Here is a 19190-nt window from a genome sequence, read left to right on the forward strand (position 1 = left end):
GAGTATATTTATTTGTCCAAAATGAGTTTTACTTTATATTCCGTTGAAAAATTATTAAAAATTATTCCTCTAGACACCAAAGGAGTGTGTTAGGGGTTCTGTCCCCGTGGGGTTTTGTGTCCTTACCATCTACTCTGGGCGATTTCAGGGAGATTCTGGAGCTCTTTTCTGGAGATCTCCCTCACTTGCATATCCAGCCACATTGCCGCTGCCCAGGCAGCCACCCCCGTGTTCTCGCCTCTGCTCAGCAGTACTGCATTCCAAATGGCGCAGAAGACAGGCTGCCTCATCAGTTGTCACGGCTGAATCCTCAAGCCCACCCTCTGTCCTTCATCAATGATGAGGACATTGCTACCTCCTGGATTTCCCATGTGTTTACAAACACTACGCAGCTCAACCAAGGCGTGATTATTTCTGTTGACCTGGAAAACGGGCAGTACCAGGTAATCAGGGCAGGGGTGGGTGAGGGGACATTCTTTAGCCATTGTGAATGAATGGCTACCATGTTCATGTTCTCAAGAAAAAGACATGTGCTCTCTCACAGTCCTGAAGACTGAACAAGTGCACTCAGGGTGTTGGCATGGATGTCCCACCTCCAGAAGCCCTGGCCTTGCTTGCCTCTCAGCTTCCAATAACATCTGTTAATTCACGAGCCTGTGACTACAGGGTCTGCCTCCATCTGCACAGATCCACCTTCTATGTTTCTCAAAGGGTGTTAATTTCCCCTTCATTTTCTCTTTAAATGGAATGATCTCACTTTAAGATCTTTAGCTTTATCAGATGTGCAATGGCTATTTCTAGGAAGGTCAAGTTCATAGGCCCCTCTAGTTCCTTCTTGGATATAGTCACTTGGATGTACAATTCAACCTTCTATGTAGTGAAAACTAGAGTTGTAATGAATGAAATCACAGTATCTAAATTTGACTTCCAATGTTTCGAGATTGATATTAAAAATGGAATTTGTGAAATATTTGGACCTTCTTTTATTAAGATCATACACTAATAGAGCAGGTACTAATTCATATGTACTTAATGGGAGTCATTTTCTTTGCTCATATCTTTAGAAAAAACATAATGGATTCACTGTAATTTACAAAATCATTGTAGATAGGAAGAAATATGTAATTATAGAATGTGTTGCCATTACTGTAGGTCAGGAGTTTCTAGATGTGAGCCTTTATATTCAAGTGTAGAGTCCCAGTGTTTTAGCTTCTACCCAATATTTTTCAACGTTACCACCCATGACAACAACGGGCATGTCTACCTCTAGGTGTTCCGAGTCATCCTTCAGTTCTCCAGCCCATGGCCGATGGCAATAAGGATCCAGAGGAAGAAGGCAGACAGCTCTCCCTGGGAGGACTGGCAGTATTTTGCTAGAAATTGCAGTGTTTGGGGAATGAAAAACAACGGAGATTTGGAAAACCCTGATTCTGTCAACTGCCTTCAGTTTCCTGAGTATGAGCATCCTAAAATCAATTAACCTTACTAAACTGGTGCCTTAGTACTAACCTATGACCAGCCAGCTGCCTGGGCTGGAAGAGATCTCTCTCCACCACTGGCTTTATGGAAGTTAGATCAGTTTTAAGCTATTTATAGTTCCTGTAAGGGGTGGGTGTGTTCAGGTTTACAATCCACCGCTGTTGCCTCACACAGTGTCCACCTTATTTAGCCAGCCATCTGTAGCTGTTCTTTTTCCTCTTGAATCTTCTAGTCTGCCTCTCTGTAATGATCCCACTTTACTCACACGTGAAGTGCAGGGAATAGTGTGTCCTGAGACTGAAGAACTTGAGGACTTACTGACACTGTATAGAAATAAACCAAGCTTGTGATTTCTATTTGAGATTTTAAAAATCTTTCCCTGACAGTGCTACCTCAGTTTCCCATGGTACTGTCACCTTTGACCTCCTGACACCTGGGCAGAAGCATCGTCCTGGGTACAGTGACTTTTACGAGAACTCAGTGCTTCAAGACTTCATGAAAGCCACTCAAATAAGGCTGCACTTCCACGGGTGGTACCATCCAGCTGGGCGCACTGCAGACCTGAGACACAGATACTACGCAGTGGATGAGATCACCATCAGCGGGAGGTAGTATTCATTCCCACAGTCCGAATGCCATTTGACTTTAACTGTGAATTGTCTTTCAAGTTAGGTGTTTGTAGTACATAGTAAAAAAAAAAAAAAATGTAGTAGTTGAGATCTTGGAGCAAGCCAGATTCTTCCATGCTTTATATTATAAAATAAAGGTTCTTCCACAGTTTTACAGTGAGGTTTTCATCTAGTGACTTCCCTGCATTTTATGTAGTCTTCTTATTGGTGAATTTTCAGGGGATGATCCATACGAAAGCCCAGCATCCTGAAAGTTGGGAACGAACGCCTGTAGTTTAGTGGTTGAGTAAGCTTAATCCTTAGATTGTTTTTTAAAAAGGTATGACACTGTAAACATAACATATTTTCCATAGTTTGAGAATATAATATTAAATTTTTTTTATATTAAAAAAGAAAAGATGTACTTACAGTGCAGGATAGTTTGTACTTGAATCTTGATAGATCTTCTTGAATTCATAGTTAATGTTCCACAGACACCTGTCATCAGAAGAAAGCTGTATTATGCCCTCAATTATTGATAAATTTACTATCACAGTTAAGTACATGACTCAAAATGAAAACACAGCTTCAAATCTAGACAGCCTACTGTCTAGTGTGGCAAAGAAAAAACTTGAAATTTACAATTTCTTCATAGGTATTGCTTGAATGATTTCAGCAAATGCCTTCCTGTGACAACTTCCACATGGTTGGAGAGAGTCACTGTCCACCGTGTCACTCCCCTTTCCATGGTGTCTTCACAATTACCTTTATAAATCATCAAGGTTGGACCAACACAATCTAAGAAGCCAGGCTTGCCTTTCTTGTGTGTGTGGTGTGTGTGTGCACAGGCTTCTGAATGCGTTGGCACTGTCTTGTTTCTGAGATATGTGGGCCACTCACATTCACAGATGCCAATGCCATGGACACGCTGAGACCTGTGACAGGACCACACGGCCTTATCGATGCCTCTGCTCTCCACACAGCTTCACTGAAGGGCCTCAGGTGTGTTACTCTATTACCTAAATCTAAAAGGAAAAGGGAAGGGTAAATATTCATTTTGGTTAAGCTTCAGAATGTATTTACATGGATAAATACTTTAAATATCAGGATTTTTTCCTTTTTTTTTTTTTATTACTTTTTAAAAATTCAATTTACCTCCTGAATGGACCCTCCCCTCCTTCTTCTCCTAGATCCATCTTCTTCCCCCTTTCCTGTGCCCCTCCCCCACCAGCTCTGCACATCCTGTCTTATCACTGAGGCCAGACAAGACAGCCAAGCAGGCAACAGAGTTCATGTTAGAGATGACCCCCGCGCCACTTGGTACAGGACCCACATGAAGACCAAGCTGTCCATCAGTTACATATGTTTCAGGGCCCTAAGTTTAGTCTGTGCTTGCTCTTTGGTTGGTGCTTCAGTCTCCATAAGCCCAGATGGGCCTATGCTGGTTGACTCTGTTGATCTTCTTGTGGAGTTCTTGTGCCCTCCAGGTCCTTCTATCCTTCCGCCTACTCTTAAGAACCCCTGTGCTATGACTAGTATTTGGCTGTGGGTCTCAGCCTCTGTTGCAGTCTACTGATGTGGGTGGGGCTTCTCCTGTCTGCAAGCATAGCAAATTACCATTAATAGTGTCAGGGGTTGGCTCTCTCCTGTGCTGTGGATCTCATGTTGGGGCAGTCATTAGTTGGCCATTCCTTCAATCTCTGCTCCATCTTTATCCCTGCATTTCTTGTAAGTAGGGTAAATTTTGGTAAATCTAAAGAGAAAAAAAGAAAGGGTAAATATAAGTGAATAGAAACTTAATTTTGGTCCAGCTTGAGAATATACTTAAATGGATAAAAAATTAAAATATCAGTTTTTTAAAAATATATTATTGTAGAGAAATATAGCTATTGGCAAAGTTGAAAGTTGTGTGTTTGAAACTAACATCAGAGAAACTGTATCTGAAATTAAACCTTAAGGTTTTTTCCTCTCCCTTCTGTCTTTATCTTGGTTTATCAACATTGTATGTTAACTAAAATAAAATCTACATTGTGTTGATAGACTGACACCAGACAATTAAAGCTTAAATTTCCTTCTCTGAAAAATATTTGCTTGGAAGTACCTGTAACATGAGGGCATAGTAAACACGTGTAATCCCAGCACCTGAAAGTGGAGATGGGTTTAAACCATGAGGATTTGAATTTTACCTACAACATTCATGTAAAAAGCTGGGCACGGCAGTGTACACTTGTAATCCCAATGCTAGGAAGGCAGAGACTGGTGGAGCCCTACGGCTCACTGGACAGTTGGCTTGGCTTATTAGATGCATTGCAGGCCAGAGAGAGATGCTCTTGGAAATTGGAAACTCTGTCCAGAGCCTGAGGAACAACACCCAAGGCTGTCTTTGGTCTTCCGCAAGCACAATGCATAGGGACAGAAATGAGCGTGAATATGGACAGAATCACATAGGCCTGGAGGACGTTTACACATCGTTGATTTAGGTCTAGCAGGGAAAGGCACGCTTCAGGCCTGAGTCTGTGAGATACACTGATGGAAGAGCCAGGGTAAGCTAATCTATAATACCAAGTTTATGTAATGCAAATCATACAAGCGGAGTTGTAGTATAATTTACAGCATTTAAAACTGTAATATTTGCAAATATCCAATTGCTGTATAAAATCATATGCAAATTGTCAGCTTTCTTAAGGATATATACAAGATTGCATTCTTTAAACATTTTGTTGATTTGACAGATTAAAAAGACTATTTGATTATGAGGTGCACATGCTTGGTTAAAACCAAGATTTAGGTCACTTTTCATGTGTCTACTGAATGTCGTTACCATTTCACCATTTTTGTCTTGTTTGTCTATGGCAGTGTGTGTGTTTATATTTGTATTCAGGATAGTTCTCAGTATTTGGGAACACCTTATTTTTAAATAAATCATCTTTCTGTGAGTTTGAGGCCAGCCTGGTCTACAAAGTGAGTCCAGTACAGCCAAAACTACACAGAGAAACCCTGTCTCAACACACACACACACACACACACACACACACACACACACAAATAAGAAGAAAGCAGAAAGAAGAAGAAGAAGAAGAAGAAGAAGAAGAAGAAGAAGAAGAAGAAGAAGAAGAAGAAGAAGAAGAAGAAGAAGATCTTTCAAGGTTTTGGCAAGATACCCTTCTGTCCTCTGAGAGACTTAGTCCAATCTAAATCACTGTTAACAGCAACATGAATATGCGCAGCCTCAGTGGCCATGATGCACTCTAAAATGTTCATGTCCTAATTATAGAGGATCTTTATAGAGGGCTCTGACTGGCTAGAAACTTGCTCTGTAGCCCAGATAGAATTTGAACTCATGATCTTCTTGCTTTGGTATCTTGATTGCTTGGTATTATATTCCTACACGATCCAATTTGTCAATAAAAAAGTGTGTTTTTTGTTTTGTTTTGTTTTGTTTTATGAGACAGGGATTGTCTATACAGCCTTGGCTGTTGTGGACTCACTTTTTAGACCAGGTTGGCCTTGAATTCATAGAAATCTGCCTGCTCTGTCTCCATGAGTGCTGGGATTATAGGTGTGAGCCATTGCACCCTGCTAAGAAGATTAATTTTTAATAAGTTTATATATATGGCTTACAATATTGTTTCCAAAATTAACTAAATTAGATTGATCAACTTACTCTTTATTAAGTCATCAACACATGTGCACATGCACATAACACACACACACACACACACACACACACACACACACATTTTTAAATTTCTTTGGATGAATTTAACAGGGTGCATTGGACTGAACCTAGCTGGTACCCACAAGCTGAGCCCAATGCTCGCATGTTCTTTCTTGTGTTGTGGAGACTTCCTAATAGTGTGACGTTGTGTACTTCCCCTGCCTGGAGTTAGATGATGAAGTCTGTCTCAGTCCCCTTCTATTCCATCTCCTTCTCTTATGTCCTGTTTCATTTTATTCCTTCTAATTGCTCACATGATAGCTTTGGAGTCAAGTAGTGATTGACGGACATGGACCCAGGTGGGGCCTGCTTGGTTCTAACCTGGTGACTCAGTTAGCTATAATTTAGGATGACATTATATTTTAACGCTTCTTGTTAGACAGCATCTTTGGAAAACATGAAAAAGTAGACCTCTGTAAGTTTTCTCTTTGTCCTATTTTCATAATTTTGAGTTGAGATATAAATTTAAAAATGCTGCTTAAATAATTTGCTTTGAAAAGTTTGCCAAAAGCAGCTGAAGGGGAAATATCAATAAACTAGTAAGTTGTTTTCAAATCATCCAACCATAAACATTTCATGTTCTACTTTGTAAAAAATCTTTTGATTTAAGCCTTTCATCTCCCGCGAGACACCATGCTCTTTGTAAAGGCCTGGCAAAGGCCCCGGAGGAATATCTCCAGTTCATAGTGTTAGGCTAAACATTAAGGGTTAGCTCAGTACAAGGGACTTTTGCAAATTATTACCATTTTGTGAATAAGTGAAAATGTAATCCTTGAGGGCCAGTTCGTAGCATTTTTCTTTTCTGTGAGAAAGTGTGTTTAGCAGAAGTGAAAGGAGATGAGCTGGTGAGAGAGGGGAGCTGCAGAATTTTGGGAGCCTGCCTTGCAGGGCCTCCGCCCACACTTTTCTTCTCTTGTTTGTAGAGACAAATTGTGGTCCAAGAATGGGAACAGTGTTTATACAGTTTTGAAATTCTTTTCAGATAAAACTTTCATTAATTGTATTTGACTTAATCACAAGATAGTTGCTACTGTATTTGTCTTCTGTAATAACCAGTTGAGTGAGGGTAGCAGTTACCCCATTTAAGGAAATTCCTTGGTCCTGTTTTATGACCATGTTCTCTACTGCTTATAGCTTGTGTCTGGGTGACTTCAAGGAAGTGAACCATCTTATGCTTTGGAGACCTATGGAAAATGAACTGGTTGATAGACTGACAGACTACAAGGTTTATTATTCAGAGTACAGTGAACTGGAGGTCTATGGCTGCGAATGCTAACTGGTATGCTTAAAAAAAACAAAAACAAAAACAGAAATTAAGAATGAAAATCCACTCAACTTAATGCTAAAGACTGGGCTTGCCCTCAAATGAATTAAATCTGCACTTATTTTTTTCTCTGTTATTCCATTATACTTTGTAACTGGTAGAACATGGCTTTGGAGAGGCTCCCTTAATATTTCTGAGGAACCCCTTACACGTTTTTGATATTATATTGGCAATTTAAGTTCCTTACTTTAATATATGATATATACAATAGAAATAATGGCGTATTTTATCAATAGAGAACACTTGTAGAGGGCTTGTGATGTGCTTTTCCAAGGAAGACCAAAGTTGTATATGATTAATGTGCTCAGCTTGTTTGGAGATTGATCTAAGGAAAAAAAAAAAAAATCAAAATATTAGATACTAACCATTAGCTTTCACGTAGAATTAAGTATTTCAAAGTAGGAGTCAGGATTGCATAGCATTGAACTTACATTAATCATCAGGTACCTGGCAAGGAGAAGCAAGTTTTCCAATAATGTCTTTTATTTTGTTAACACTCACTATTGCTGGTGCATGTATTGTGGGGTGTTTAAAAAAAAAACCTTTCCTTTTGAATTAACTTCAGATGAACATATAATTACTGGTAAGTAATACAAAGATTTGGTACACCTATGCTCACTTGCATCCATAGCAACATCTTCCAAAACTGCTGTCGCTTAATTTCTTTTAGAATGTACGATTTGCGCACCATGAAACACACGCGTTTAAACATCCAGAGCTAGAAGAGTTAGGGCAGCTGTATAGTCACCGTTCTGTCAGAATACAGGACACGGCCCTCTGCTCAGATGGTCTCTTGGCATTCTTTGACACCCATGTTCCACCTCTAACCTCTGGGTCCCTTTAGCTTCAGCTGCTGTCAATATCCGTCCTTCTGTCACGTGGGCTTTTAAATCTCATTCTACCGACTCCCCCTGCAGAGTAATTTTTAAGTACTTGTGGCAATATCTTTACCAAATCCCATGATTAGGCCACCAGCTTGATCAGATCCGTCGTCGAAGAGTGTAGGCAGACATCATAAAACACAAAGGAACCTGGAAGACTTGCACACCTGGGATTGAATATTTGCATATTTGCTAATGTGGTTGCCTAGCATAATCTACCTTCCAGCTCTTGTGCCTTCTTATCCTCTGCCTTTTTATTTATTAGTGTGCATTGGAGACAGGTTCTCATGTAAACTCATGCTTGTTATAAGCCGAGGCAGTCTTTGAACTCCTGACTCTCCTGACTCTGCCTCTGTTCAGCTGGAGCTATAACCCTTTGCCATATTACCCGGTCGTACTAGTACGTACATGTTTTACGGGCTCGAGTGTTGCCTAAATCTACCGTTAGGAAAGGTGTTACTAGGTGAACCTTGAGTCAGAATACATTTTCTCATTTTCTGTCTGCAGTCCTGGCCAAGAGTGACGTGACGGCCAGGACGTCAGCCAGCACTCTCATTCTGCTAATCCTTCATTGTTGTGTGACATCATCACCTGTGAGGGGAGCCAAGTCCTCACCGAGCGATTCATCAGTGACCATGAATGAGTCTCTTATTTTTTTGGCTCTAATTTGTGACCCTTTTATAACATTAATCCTGGATCTTATGAATTAACTACCATCAAACTATCAGTGTGCATTTTCGTCAGTATTAAAAACAGCAGAGCCAGCACGCAACCTTTTATTTAATAAGATTTCCTACCACTCAATAAGCCAAAGGATGCCAGCATCACACTTCACGGTGCTCACTATGCTGCATGGCTATTTCCTGTTATTTTATGGGATGAATTCCTTTAGAGCACTGAAGTCCAAAAGTATGACTCACCATGACTAACCTGTTCCTCACGGATGCAATTCATCATACGCACGACACTGCTTCTGCCTCTCCACGCACTGTGAGATTTTACTCTAAATATATTCCATTTTACAGTAACTTTTTGTAACACCAGAGAGTTGATCCATTTTAACTAGCATTTGGACACTTTATTTTTTAAATACATTTAATGAATCCCACCTTGAGAAATCTAATTTTCTCTCTGACAAAATAGTGCTACCTTTATGAACTCCTAGTTATTTTCCCGCACTCGGTATATACATAAAATATAGTTAAATGGAAAAAGGTTGTGAGGCTGTGGACAAATAATTTTGTGGAAGACACAGATATAATAAAAATTAGATTCATAAACATAACACTTGAGGGAGTAGAAGTGAAGAATTTTGGAAGTTGAGGATATCGTGACTTGTTTTGAACAGACATAGACTAAGAAAATACACACAGAGATCCAACATACAAATTCTTAAAGCTGCCCAAAACAAAGAACAGGTTCTACAGGTGCCAGAGAGAAGGAGGCCCACGGCAAGAGCTGGGTTCAGAGAACTCAGGTGAAATTATGTTCAGCGATGAACCCAGGGTCTGAAACAGTGCTTGCAGGTGTAGCCTGAAAACAAACAACAAACCTATATTTGCAACTGTAAACAGACTCCATTTAAAATCAGGAAGAATAAATAGTGGCCAAAGAAATTTGTGTCGAGATTACCACTAATAGAGATAGATGGGTTTTGTCTGTTTGTTTTTGAGAAGAAAGAGATGCATCTTTAAGATTTTGTTTTGTTTATTTTAATTTATTATAATTTCTACAGATTACATCCAGATGTTATCCCCTGGCTTCTGTCTTCCCACCCTCTCTCACTCTTCTGCCCTATTCCCCTGCTCTAGACCTCTGACAGAAGGGGACCTACTCTCCCACCATACGACCACAGCCTAGCAGGTCTCATCTGGATAGCTTGCTTCCCCTTCCCAAGGAAAGTGATCATATCAGGGGCACCAGAGATCATGTCGGAGGCAGTCCCCACTCTCCCCACAGCCAGGAAGAATGAGCTGTCTATTGGCTAGATCTGAACAGGGCATCTAGGTTCAGTGAATACATTGTCCTTGGTTGTGCAGGCCACCCTGTGACCAGATCCGCTGGCCTTGATGGTCTCCTTGTGGGGCTCCTTAACCCTCTGGGTCCTTCCATCCGCCCATTCTTCTTTACCACTTTCAGTGCTCCACCCAGAGTCCAGCAGAGAGTCCCAGCATCTGTTCTGATCTCCCCTGGGTGGAGTCTCTCAGAGGGCATCTATGTTGGGATAATACCCACTTATAAGTGAGTATATACATACCACGTGTGTCTTTCTGGGTCTGGGTTACCTCACTCAGGATGATCGATTCAAACCCTGGAAACTCTAACACATCTGAAACATGAAAAAATGACCTCAAATATATAAATAGAGCTTTTCGATTTAAAAAAGTGTATTACACATGGTCACATAGTAGACATTTTTATGCAAGTATGTGGTGAGCATGTACCCCCACACCCCAGTACCCTCTCCTGCTTTCCCCACTTCTGCTTTTTATTGCAGTAATACACATCATAACAAAAAGCAACTTGGAGCAGTGAAGGGTTTATTTGGGTCACACATCCCTTGTAATGGTCCATCATTGAATAAATTCAGGACTAAAATCCAAGGCAGGAACTGAAGCAGAGACTATGGATGAATGTTGCTTATACACTTGTTCTCTGTGCCTTCTTTTTTCTATTAATTTTTTATATTTTTTACATATTCATTTATATTATTACACATATATACAATAAACTACCTACAGCAAGAAGAACCATAGCAGAATCAGGAATTATATAAATGTTACATTCTTAGTGTTTTTGCTATTTCTATTTGGCAGCCTTGAACAAAACATCTTTCCTATCTTCATGCGTCTAACATTCTGAATGTAAATCAATATCATATCTCATCATTATCAACTTAAAACATCTATCTAGACCTAAAAACATCTTAACCCCTAAACAACTAAGGTTAATTGTAAAACTAAACTATCTGGTCTTCAACTCCATCAGAGACCTGAGAACGAATAAAATTGAGTATCTGAGTATAGAGGGAGTGCAGGTTAGTAGCTTTCCAAATGAGAAGATGAAAGAGGTAGTTTACTACCTGAATAATTACCCAAAACTCTCAGTGGCTTCTGAAGCTTGCTTATTTTATACAACCAAGGACCACCTGTCCAGGTGGGTGGTGCCATCGACAGTGAGCTGGGCCCTCCCACATCAAACACTAATCAAGAAAATACCCCACAGATTTGCCTATAGGCCATTCTTACAGGCACGTTTTCTCAGTTGAGGTTCTCTCTTCCCAGATGAGCCTAGCTGTCAAGGTGACAAAAAGAAACAAAATCAGCATAGCTTTCCATTAGTGTATTTGTCAATTTGCTCCCCTAGATTGCTTAAAGTGTGTGTGTGTGTGTGTGTGTGTGTGTGTGTGTCCTATAAGTCAAGGACCCACACACAACATAAAATATGATACTTATCTCTCTGAAACAGATTTAATTCACTTAGATGATTATGTCCAGTTATATCCATTTTCCCACCAACAGTGTGACTTCATACTTCTTCATGGCTGTAAATTTTATTGTACATATAAACGTACACCGTGTTTCCCTTATGTATCCCACTGTTGCTGGGCATCCACACTGACCCCATAACCCAGTTGTATGTAGTGCTACAATAAACACTAATATGCAATTGCCTCTGTGATAGGCTCATTTTAAGTCATTTGAATGAACCCCCAGGACTGGTATGTCTGGCTTGTTGACTTTAATATAAGATACAAACTTCAAAACTAGTAGAAGAATAGGAAAATTATCTCAAGATATGAGCACAGACAGACACTTTCTCAATAGGACATAAGCCATTCAGGAATTGATAAAGGCAATTTCATGACATTAAAAAGCCTGCGAATTTATCTTGACACCACAAGACTCAATTATCAGTTAAAATGGCAGACTAATGATGTCTCATGCAATGTTATAGATTATTTTCGGCTGTAACAAAAAACTGAACCTGGGTAATACATAGAGTCAACAGGTTAACTTGGCTCAGGGTTCTGGACCTCTAAGAGCACAGCACTGATAACTTTGAACTTACATCAGGGCCTCAGGCAATTTCAACTCTTGACATGAAGTAGTTGCCTGTTGAAGAGAGGGTATTCAACATACGGGACCAGGTGCTTTGCAACACCCCATTTCTCTGAAAATGGATCTACTGTCATGATAAAGATAGGACTCTCTCACTGAAGCTCTTCTGTAGTTCTAGCCGAATTTCTACTTAAGTCGTGGCAGCAAAACACCTCCTATGCCATCACATGTATGAACAATGGAGGGGAAAACATATGACAAACCCTGCACCTCCTAAAAAGTTGGTAGTACGTATAGCTGACACACCACGAGAGAGATCAAAGGCACAGTATGTGCATAGCTCCACTTACTAGTCTCGATTAAGAAGTTCTAAAAGTGTGATGATACAGAGATGAGCATGGCCCTTCTGCAGGGTTGACACAACTTTGGGAAGCATTCCACATTTAACAGCAGCAACAACAACAGCATCGCTATTAAATAAGAAAGACAAGGGATTGGAGAGCTGACTGGGCAGCTAAGTGCATTTGCTGCTCTTACAGAGGACCGGGGTTCAGTTCCTAGCTCCCACATGACAACTTACAATCAGCTGTGACTCCAGCTCCAAGGCTTCCAGCACCTTTTTCTGGCCTCCACAGGCACTGAAAGCAAAGAGTACAAATATACAATACAGGTATAACACGCATAAACATAAGCTCAGGATAAAGCACTTTTAAAAAGATGCACAGATTTTGAAAGAAAAAACCGAGGCTGTTTCTTGTATAACACAACTGTATACAGGCCAGGCAGTCTATAACAGTGTGCAAAACAGCTCAGAATTATTGAGTCAAAGCATGGATTATAGGCACAAGGATGAGACGATCTAGGTCTATTATTTGAATTAGAAACAGAATACTGTGTATTAGCATATAGTGAAAGTATTTATATATAAATCTGACAAAACAGGCTCAAAATCTATGTGATGAGAACTCCTCAATTCTGATGACAGATATCAACAACTGGGTAAGAGATGTTTCTGATTTGTAGATAGACTCAATACCATGAGCATCTCAGTTTTGCTCTGTAGATTCAATGAAGCTTCACTTAGAATACCAAAAAACGTCACAGGTTGATTGTAAAGTTTCCAATGATGAAACATAATCAACACGGTGTTGAAGAAGAAGGAAGTTTGGGCTATAATGATTAGTCATTATTACAAAGCTGCATGAGACAACATGGTGTCAGTTGCAAAATACAGACACAGATCAATGGAAAAGAACTCAGCCCACAAAGGTAGACCTGCAGCCCTGCCCATTTAGCTTTGACAATACAAGCAAAGGATATAGAGTAGATGACAGGAAATATTGCCAACAAATTGCATGAGAGTAAATGCATGTCCCATTCTAAAAACTAAATAAATAAATATAACACAGTTTTTATACTATATAAATATTCAAGTGAATCATATCCTTCAATGTTAAATGCAAAATTAAACTCAGGTTACCCAGAAGAAAACCTGTATGGCTTTAAGTATGATAATGTCTCTTTAGATAAATATAAAAACAAACACGACTGAAGGAAGAATATGCAATAAACTAAACCTCATCTGCAAAAGAGAATGAGGACAAGTCCCAGTCAGGGAGAATATACTTACAGAAGAGAAGTCTAGTAAATGAATTTCCCAGAACACTTAAAAAAAAAAAGCCATAACTCGAGAGAAAACTAGGCAAAAATCCTGAACTGATGAGCCCTTGAGTTCTTGACTGTGAAGGAGTCATCCTATAATTTTGCAATTGAGTGTCCAGAGACATCCTGAGAAGACCCAGGCTGGTATAGACTAGGCTGAAACACAACTAAAAGTCACAGATGACCACCGGAGCTGCAGAAACCATCTGTTTCAAGAGACAATACTATGCTTTGTAATTATTTATTTTCATATTTAAAACAAATATTTTAAAACTCCTTGCTAAAAAAATAAAGAAATTGAAAAGCCCACTCACCATCCCTATTAATTACTTTTCCCCAAACCTTGCCATAATTATCCTTGCTTAGCTCAGTAGAATAAGGAAGTATGCATATGGAGACAACCATAAATAAACTTTTTTATAACTCTAAAATCAAAAAAAGCAAAGTCATCTCACACCTCTCTTTTATCTTAATACAGAACATAAAATGTTAATAATATTGTTCATAAAATAGGAGATGAAAATAGACATCAGCAAGTCTTTCAGTCGGGTATGCTTTAAAACAGACTTGAAAATGAAAATTTAGATAGTCGTTTCTCAAAATCTCTATTTCTCTAACATTGCTTTGAAAAAATGTACATCCTTAACAATCATTCCTCATAACCCACCAAGTCCAGTTAACATTTGTCCTTATACACATCAGAATGAAAACCTACCAATGTTCCTCCACCAACCACAGAAAGGGAGTCTGTCTTCACCTACAGCCCTCAAGCACTTTAGCTTCTCAGCCATGTGCAGAACATCAGGAACCTCGCCCCAGTCGTGCTGGAACTTTTAACTGTCCTGATTCTGTGCAGGTCTTGGACAGGGAGCCATAGCTATGGTAAGTGTATGTGTGCCACAGCCATGTCTTGTCCAAAGCCAGCCTTTCATAGCCCCCCTCCCCACCATCCTAGCTTTTATATTGTATATGAGTTTGTGAAAGGAAACACAACGTAAAGGCATGAGGCCACAAGGGAGGTGCATGGAGGATGGGAGTTGGGGAGAGGCAGTAGGAGGTGGATATGACCAACCTACAGCACATTCATGTATGTATGTATGAAACCTTCAAAGAATAGAAAGGAAAAAAAATCATATCATGTTTACTCGGACTTGATTAGGAATCTCATCATACATGTCCTAAAGACAACAAAGCAAAAAAAAAAAAAAAAACAAAACAAACAAACAAAAAAAAAAACAAAAAAAAAACCCAACAAACAAAAAACTGTATCACCCTCTGCTTTTCATGTGCACGCCATTTTAAAAGGAACATTTTAATTTTCTTAGGTATTACATGAAAATAGTGAAAATGTACTATACATTTCTTGTACATATACATGTAATTGTGTCTTTTTTTTGTTGTTAGCCTGTTGTTGTTGTTGAAGAATTTAATGACTAAATAGCAAAAATTTTATTCAATATTTTAAATAATGCCTCCCATTTTCACATCAGAAAAAAATATATGTTTGTTGCCAGTTTTCCTTTTTGTTTTTTTATTAATTTATTCTTGTTACATCTCAATGTTTATCCCATCCCTTGTATCCTCCCATTCCTCCCCCCCCCCCCCATTTTCCCATTATTCCCCTCCCCTATGACTGTTCTTGAGGGGGATTACCTCCCCCTGTATATTCTCATAGGGTATCAAGTCTCTTCTTGGCTACCAGCTGTCCTTCCTCTGAGTGCCACCAGGTCTCCCCCTCCAGGGGACATGGTCAAATGTGAGGCACCAGAGTACGTGAGAAAGTCATATCACACTCTCCACTCAACTGTGGAGAATATTCTGACCATTGGCTAGATCTGGGAAGGGGTTTAAAGTTTACCTCCTGTATTGTCCTTGGCTGGTGCCTTAGTTTGAGTGGGACCCCTGGGCCCAAATCTGCCTATCATATTGTTCAACTTGTAGATTTCTAGGACCCTCTGCATCCTTTTATTTTGCTATTCTCCCATGCGTCTCTCATTTAGAGTCCCAATAGGATGCCCTCCCCACTGTCCCAGTTTCCTGGTAAGTGAAGGCTTTCGTGGGACATGTCCCTTGGGCTAGTATGCAGATATAAGTGAGTATATACCGTTTGATTCTTTCTGCTTCTGGGTTAACTCACTCATTATGATCATTTCTAGCTCAATCCATTTATCCACAAATTTCGGGAATTCCTTGTTTTTAATAGCTGAGTAGTATTCCATAGTGTATATGTACCACAGTTTCTTTATCCACTCTTCTACTGAGGGACACTTAGGCTGTTTCCATGTTCTGGCTATTATGAATAAGGCTGCTATGAACATGGTTGAGCAAATTTTCTTGTTGTGTGCTGGAGCATCTTCTGGGTATATTCCAAGGAGTGGAATAGCTGGGTCTTGAGGAAGCCCTATTCCCATTTTTCTGAGATAGCACCAGATAGATTTCCAAAGTGGCTGCACTAGTTTGCATTCCCACCAGCAATGAAGGAGTGTTCCTCTCTCCCCACATCCTCGCCAGCATGTGGTGTCGCTTGAGTTTTTGATCTTAGCCATTCTGATAGGTGTAAGATGGAATCTCAGAGTTGTTTTGATTTGCATTTCCCTGATGACTAAGGAGGTTGAGCATTTCTTTAAGTGTTTCTCAGCCATTTGATACTCCTCTGTTGAGAATTCTCTGTTTAGTTCCAAGCCCCATTTCTCAATTGGATTATTCGGTTTGGTGGTGTTTAATTTCTTGAGTTCTTTATATATTTTGGATATTAGACCTTTATCAGATGTAGGGTTGGTGAAGATTTTTTCCCAGTCTGTAGGCTGTCGCTTTGTTCTCTTGACAGTGTCTCCTGCCTTACAGAAGCTTCTCAGCCTCATGAGGTCCCATTTATTAATGGTTGACATTAAGGCCTGGGCCGTTGGTGTTCTGTTCAGGAAGTTGTCTCCTGTGCCAATATGTTCCAGGCTCTTTCCCACTTTTTCCTCTAAGTGGCTTAGTGTCTCTGGTTTTATGTTGAGGTCTTTAATCCACTTGGATTTGAGTTTTGTGCAAGGTGACAAATATGGGTCCAGTTTCATTTTTTTACACATAGACCTCCAGTTAGACCAGCACCATTTGTTGAAGATGCTATCCTTTTTCCATTGAATGGATTTGGCTTCTTTGTCAAAAATCAAGTGACCATATGTGGGTGGATTCATATCTGGGTCTTCGATTTGATTCCACTGATCAACCAGCCTGTTGCTGTGCCAGTACCATGCTGTTTTAATTGCTATTGCTTTATAGTACAGTTTGAGATCAGGTATGGAGATTCCTCCGGAGCACCTTTTATTGTACAAGATTGTTTTAGCTATTCTGGGTTTTTTGTTTTTCCATATGAAGTTCAGAATTGAACTTTCAATGTCTTTAAAAAATTGTGTAGGTATTTTGATAGGGATTGCATTGAATCTGTAGATTGCTTTTGGTAGGATGGCCATTTTTACTATGTTAATTCTCCCAATCCATGAGCAAGGAAGATCATTCCATCTTCTCAGGTCATCTTCAATCTCTTTCTTCAGAGTTTTGAAATTTTTTTCATACAAGTCCTTCACATGCTTAGTTAGGGTAACTCCTAGATATTTTATATTGCTTGTGGCTAATGTGAAGGGTGTGGTTTTTCTAATTTCTTCCTCTGCAAGCTTGTCATTTGTGTATAGGAAGGCTACAGACTTTTTTGAGTTAATTTTGTATCCAGCCAATTTGCTGAAGGTGTTTATCAGCTTTAGGAGTTCTCTGGTGGAATTTTGAGGGTCACTTATGTACACTATCATATCATCTGCAAATAGGGATAATTTGACTTCCTCCTTTCCCATTTGGATACCCTTGATCTCCTTTTGTTGTCTTATTGCTCTGGCTAGAACTTCGAGTACTATATTGAGGAGATATGGAGAGAGTGGGCAGCCTTGCCTTGTTCCCGATTTTAGAGGAATTTCCTTGAGTATCTCACCATTTACTTTGATTTTGGCTATTGGCTTGCTGTATATAGCCTTTATTATGTTGAGGAAAGTGCCTTGTATCCCTGATCTCTCTAAAACTTTAAACATGAATGGGTGTTGAATTTTATCAAATGCTTTCTCTGCATCCAAGGAGATGATCATGTGGTTTTTTATTTTCAGTTTGTTTATATGGTGGATTACATTGATGGATTTCCGTATATTAAACCATCCCTGCATGCCTAGAATGAAGCCTACTTGGTCATGATGAATCATATCTTTGATGTGTTCCTGTATTCGTTTTGCAAGTATTTTATTTAGTATTTTTGCATCTATGTTCATAAGAGAAATTGGTCTGAAATTCTTTTTCTTTGTTGAGTCTTTGTGAGGTTTAGGTATCAATGAGACTATGGCCTCATAGAATGAATTTGGTAATTTTCCATCCATTTCTATCTTTTGGAGTAGCTTGAAGAGTATGGGTATTAGCTCGCCCTTGAAGGTCTGGTAGAATTCTGAACTGAAACCATCTGGCCCTGGGCTTTTTTTGGTTGGGAGACCATCGATGATTGCTTCTATTTCTGTAGGGGAAATGGGACTATTTAGCTTGTTTATCTGTTCTTCATTCAACGTTGGCAAGTGAAATTAATCAAGAAAATCGTCCATTTCCCTTAGATTTTCAAATTTTGTGGCGTATATGCCTTCAAAGTAGGATCTTATGATTCTTTGAATTTCTTCAGTGTCTGTTGTTATGTCTCCCTTTTCATTTCTGATTTTGTTGATTTCAATACTGTCTCTCTGCCTTTTAGTTAGTTTGGCTAATGGTCTGTCTATCTTGTTGATTTTCTCAAAGAACCAGCTTTTGGTTTTGTTGATTCTTTGGACTGTTTTCTTAGTTTCTAATTTGTTAATTTCAGCCCTGAGTTTGATTATTTCCAGGCGTCTACTCCTCTTGGGTGTTTCTGCTTCTTTTTTTTCTAGGGCTTCCAGTTGTGTTGTTAAGATGCTTATGTGCGATGTTTCCAATTTCCTTTTAAAGGCACTTAGTGCTATGAATTTTCCTCTTAGCACTGCTTTCAATGTATCCCACAAATTTGGGTATGTTGTTTCTTCATTTTCATTGAATTTCAGAAACTCCTTGATTTCTTTCTTAATTTCTTCCCTGACCCAGGTGTCATTTAGCAGAGAGTTGTTTAGTTTCCACATACGTGTAGGCTTTTTGTTATTTCTGTTGTTGTTGAATTGCAGCCTAAGAGCATGGTGATCTGATAGGATACAAGGTATTATTTCAATCCTCTTGTATCTATTGAGGCTTGCTTTGTGACCTACGATGTGATCAATTTTGGAGAAGGTTCCATGGGGTGCAGAGAAGAAGGTGTATTCTTTCTTGTTTGGGTGAAAGGTTCTATAGATATCTGTTAGATCCATTTGACCCATGGCATTGGTTAATGATGTTATTTCTCGGCTTAGTTTCTGTTTCAATGACTTATCCTTCAGTGAGAGTGGG

The 19190-nt window shown here is 39.4% G+C and overlaps 1 protein-coding gene across 1 annotated transcript in view; it reads left to right on the forward strand.

Moving 5' to 3' along the window:
- Nucleotides 1–19190, forward strand: part of Ush2a (usherin) — a 696795-nt gene that overhangs the window by 79400 nt on the left and 598205 nt on the right. Inside the window, exons 5-8 of the mRNA XM_051148119.1 lie at nucleotides 149–443; nucleotides 1271–1455; nucleotides 1866–2087; nucleotides 2996–3089. Of these exons, the coding sequence (XP_051004076.1) occupies nucleotides 149–443; nucleotides 1271–1455; nucleotides 1866–2087; nucleotides 2996–3089 (796 nt within the window). The remainder of the gene's footprint in view (nucleotides 1–148; nucleotides 444–1270; nucleotides 1456–1865; nucleotides 2088–2995; nucleotides 3090–19190) is intronic.

The sequence above is a fragment of the Acomys russatus genome, chromosome 6 (genome assembly GCF_903995435.1).
Source record: "Acomys russatus chromosome 6, mAcoRus1.1, whole genome shotgun sequence".
Lineage (NCBI taxonomy): Eukaryota > Metazoa > Chordata > Mammalia > Rodentia > Muridae > Acomys > Acomys russatus.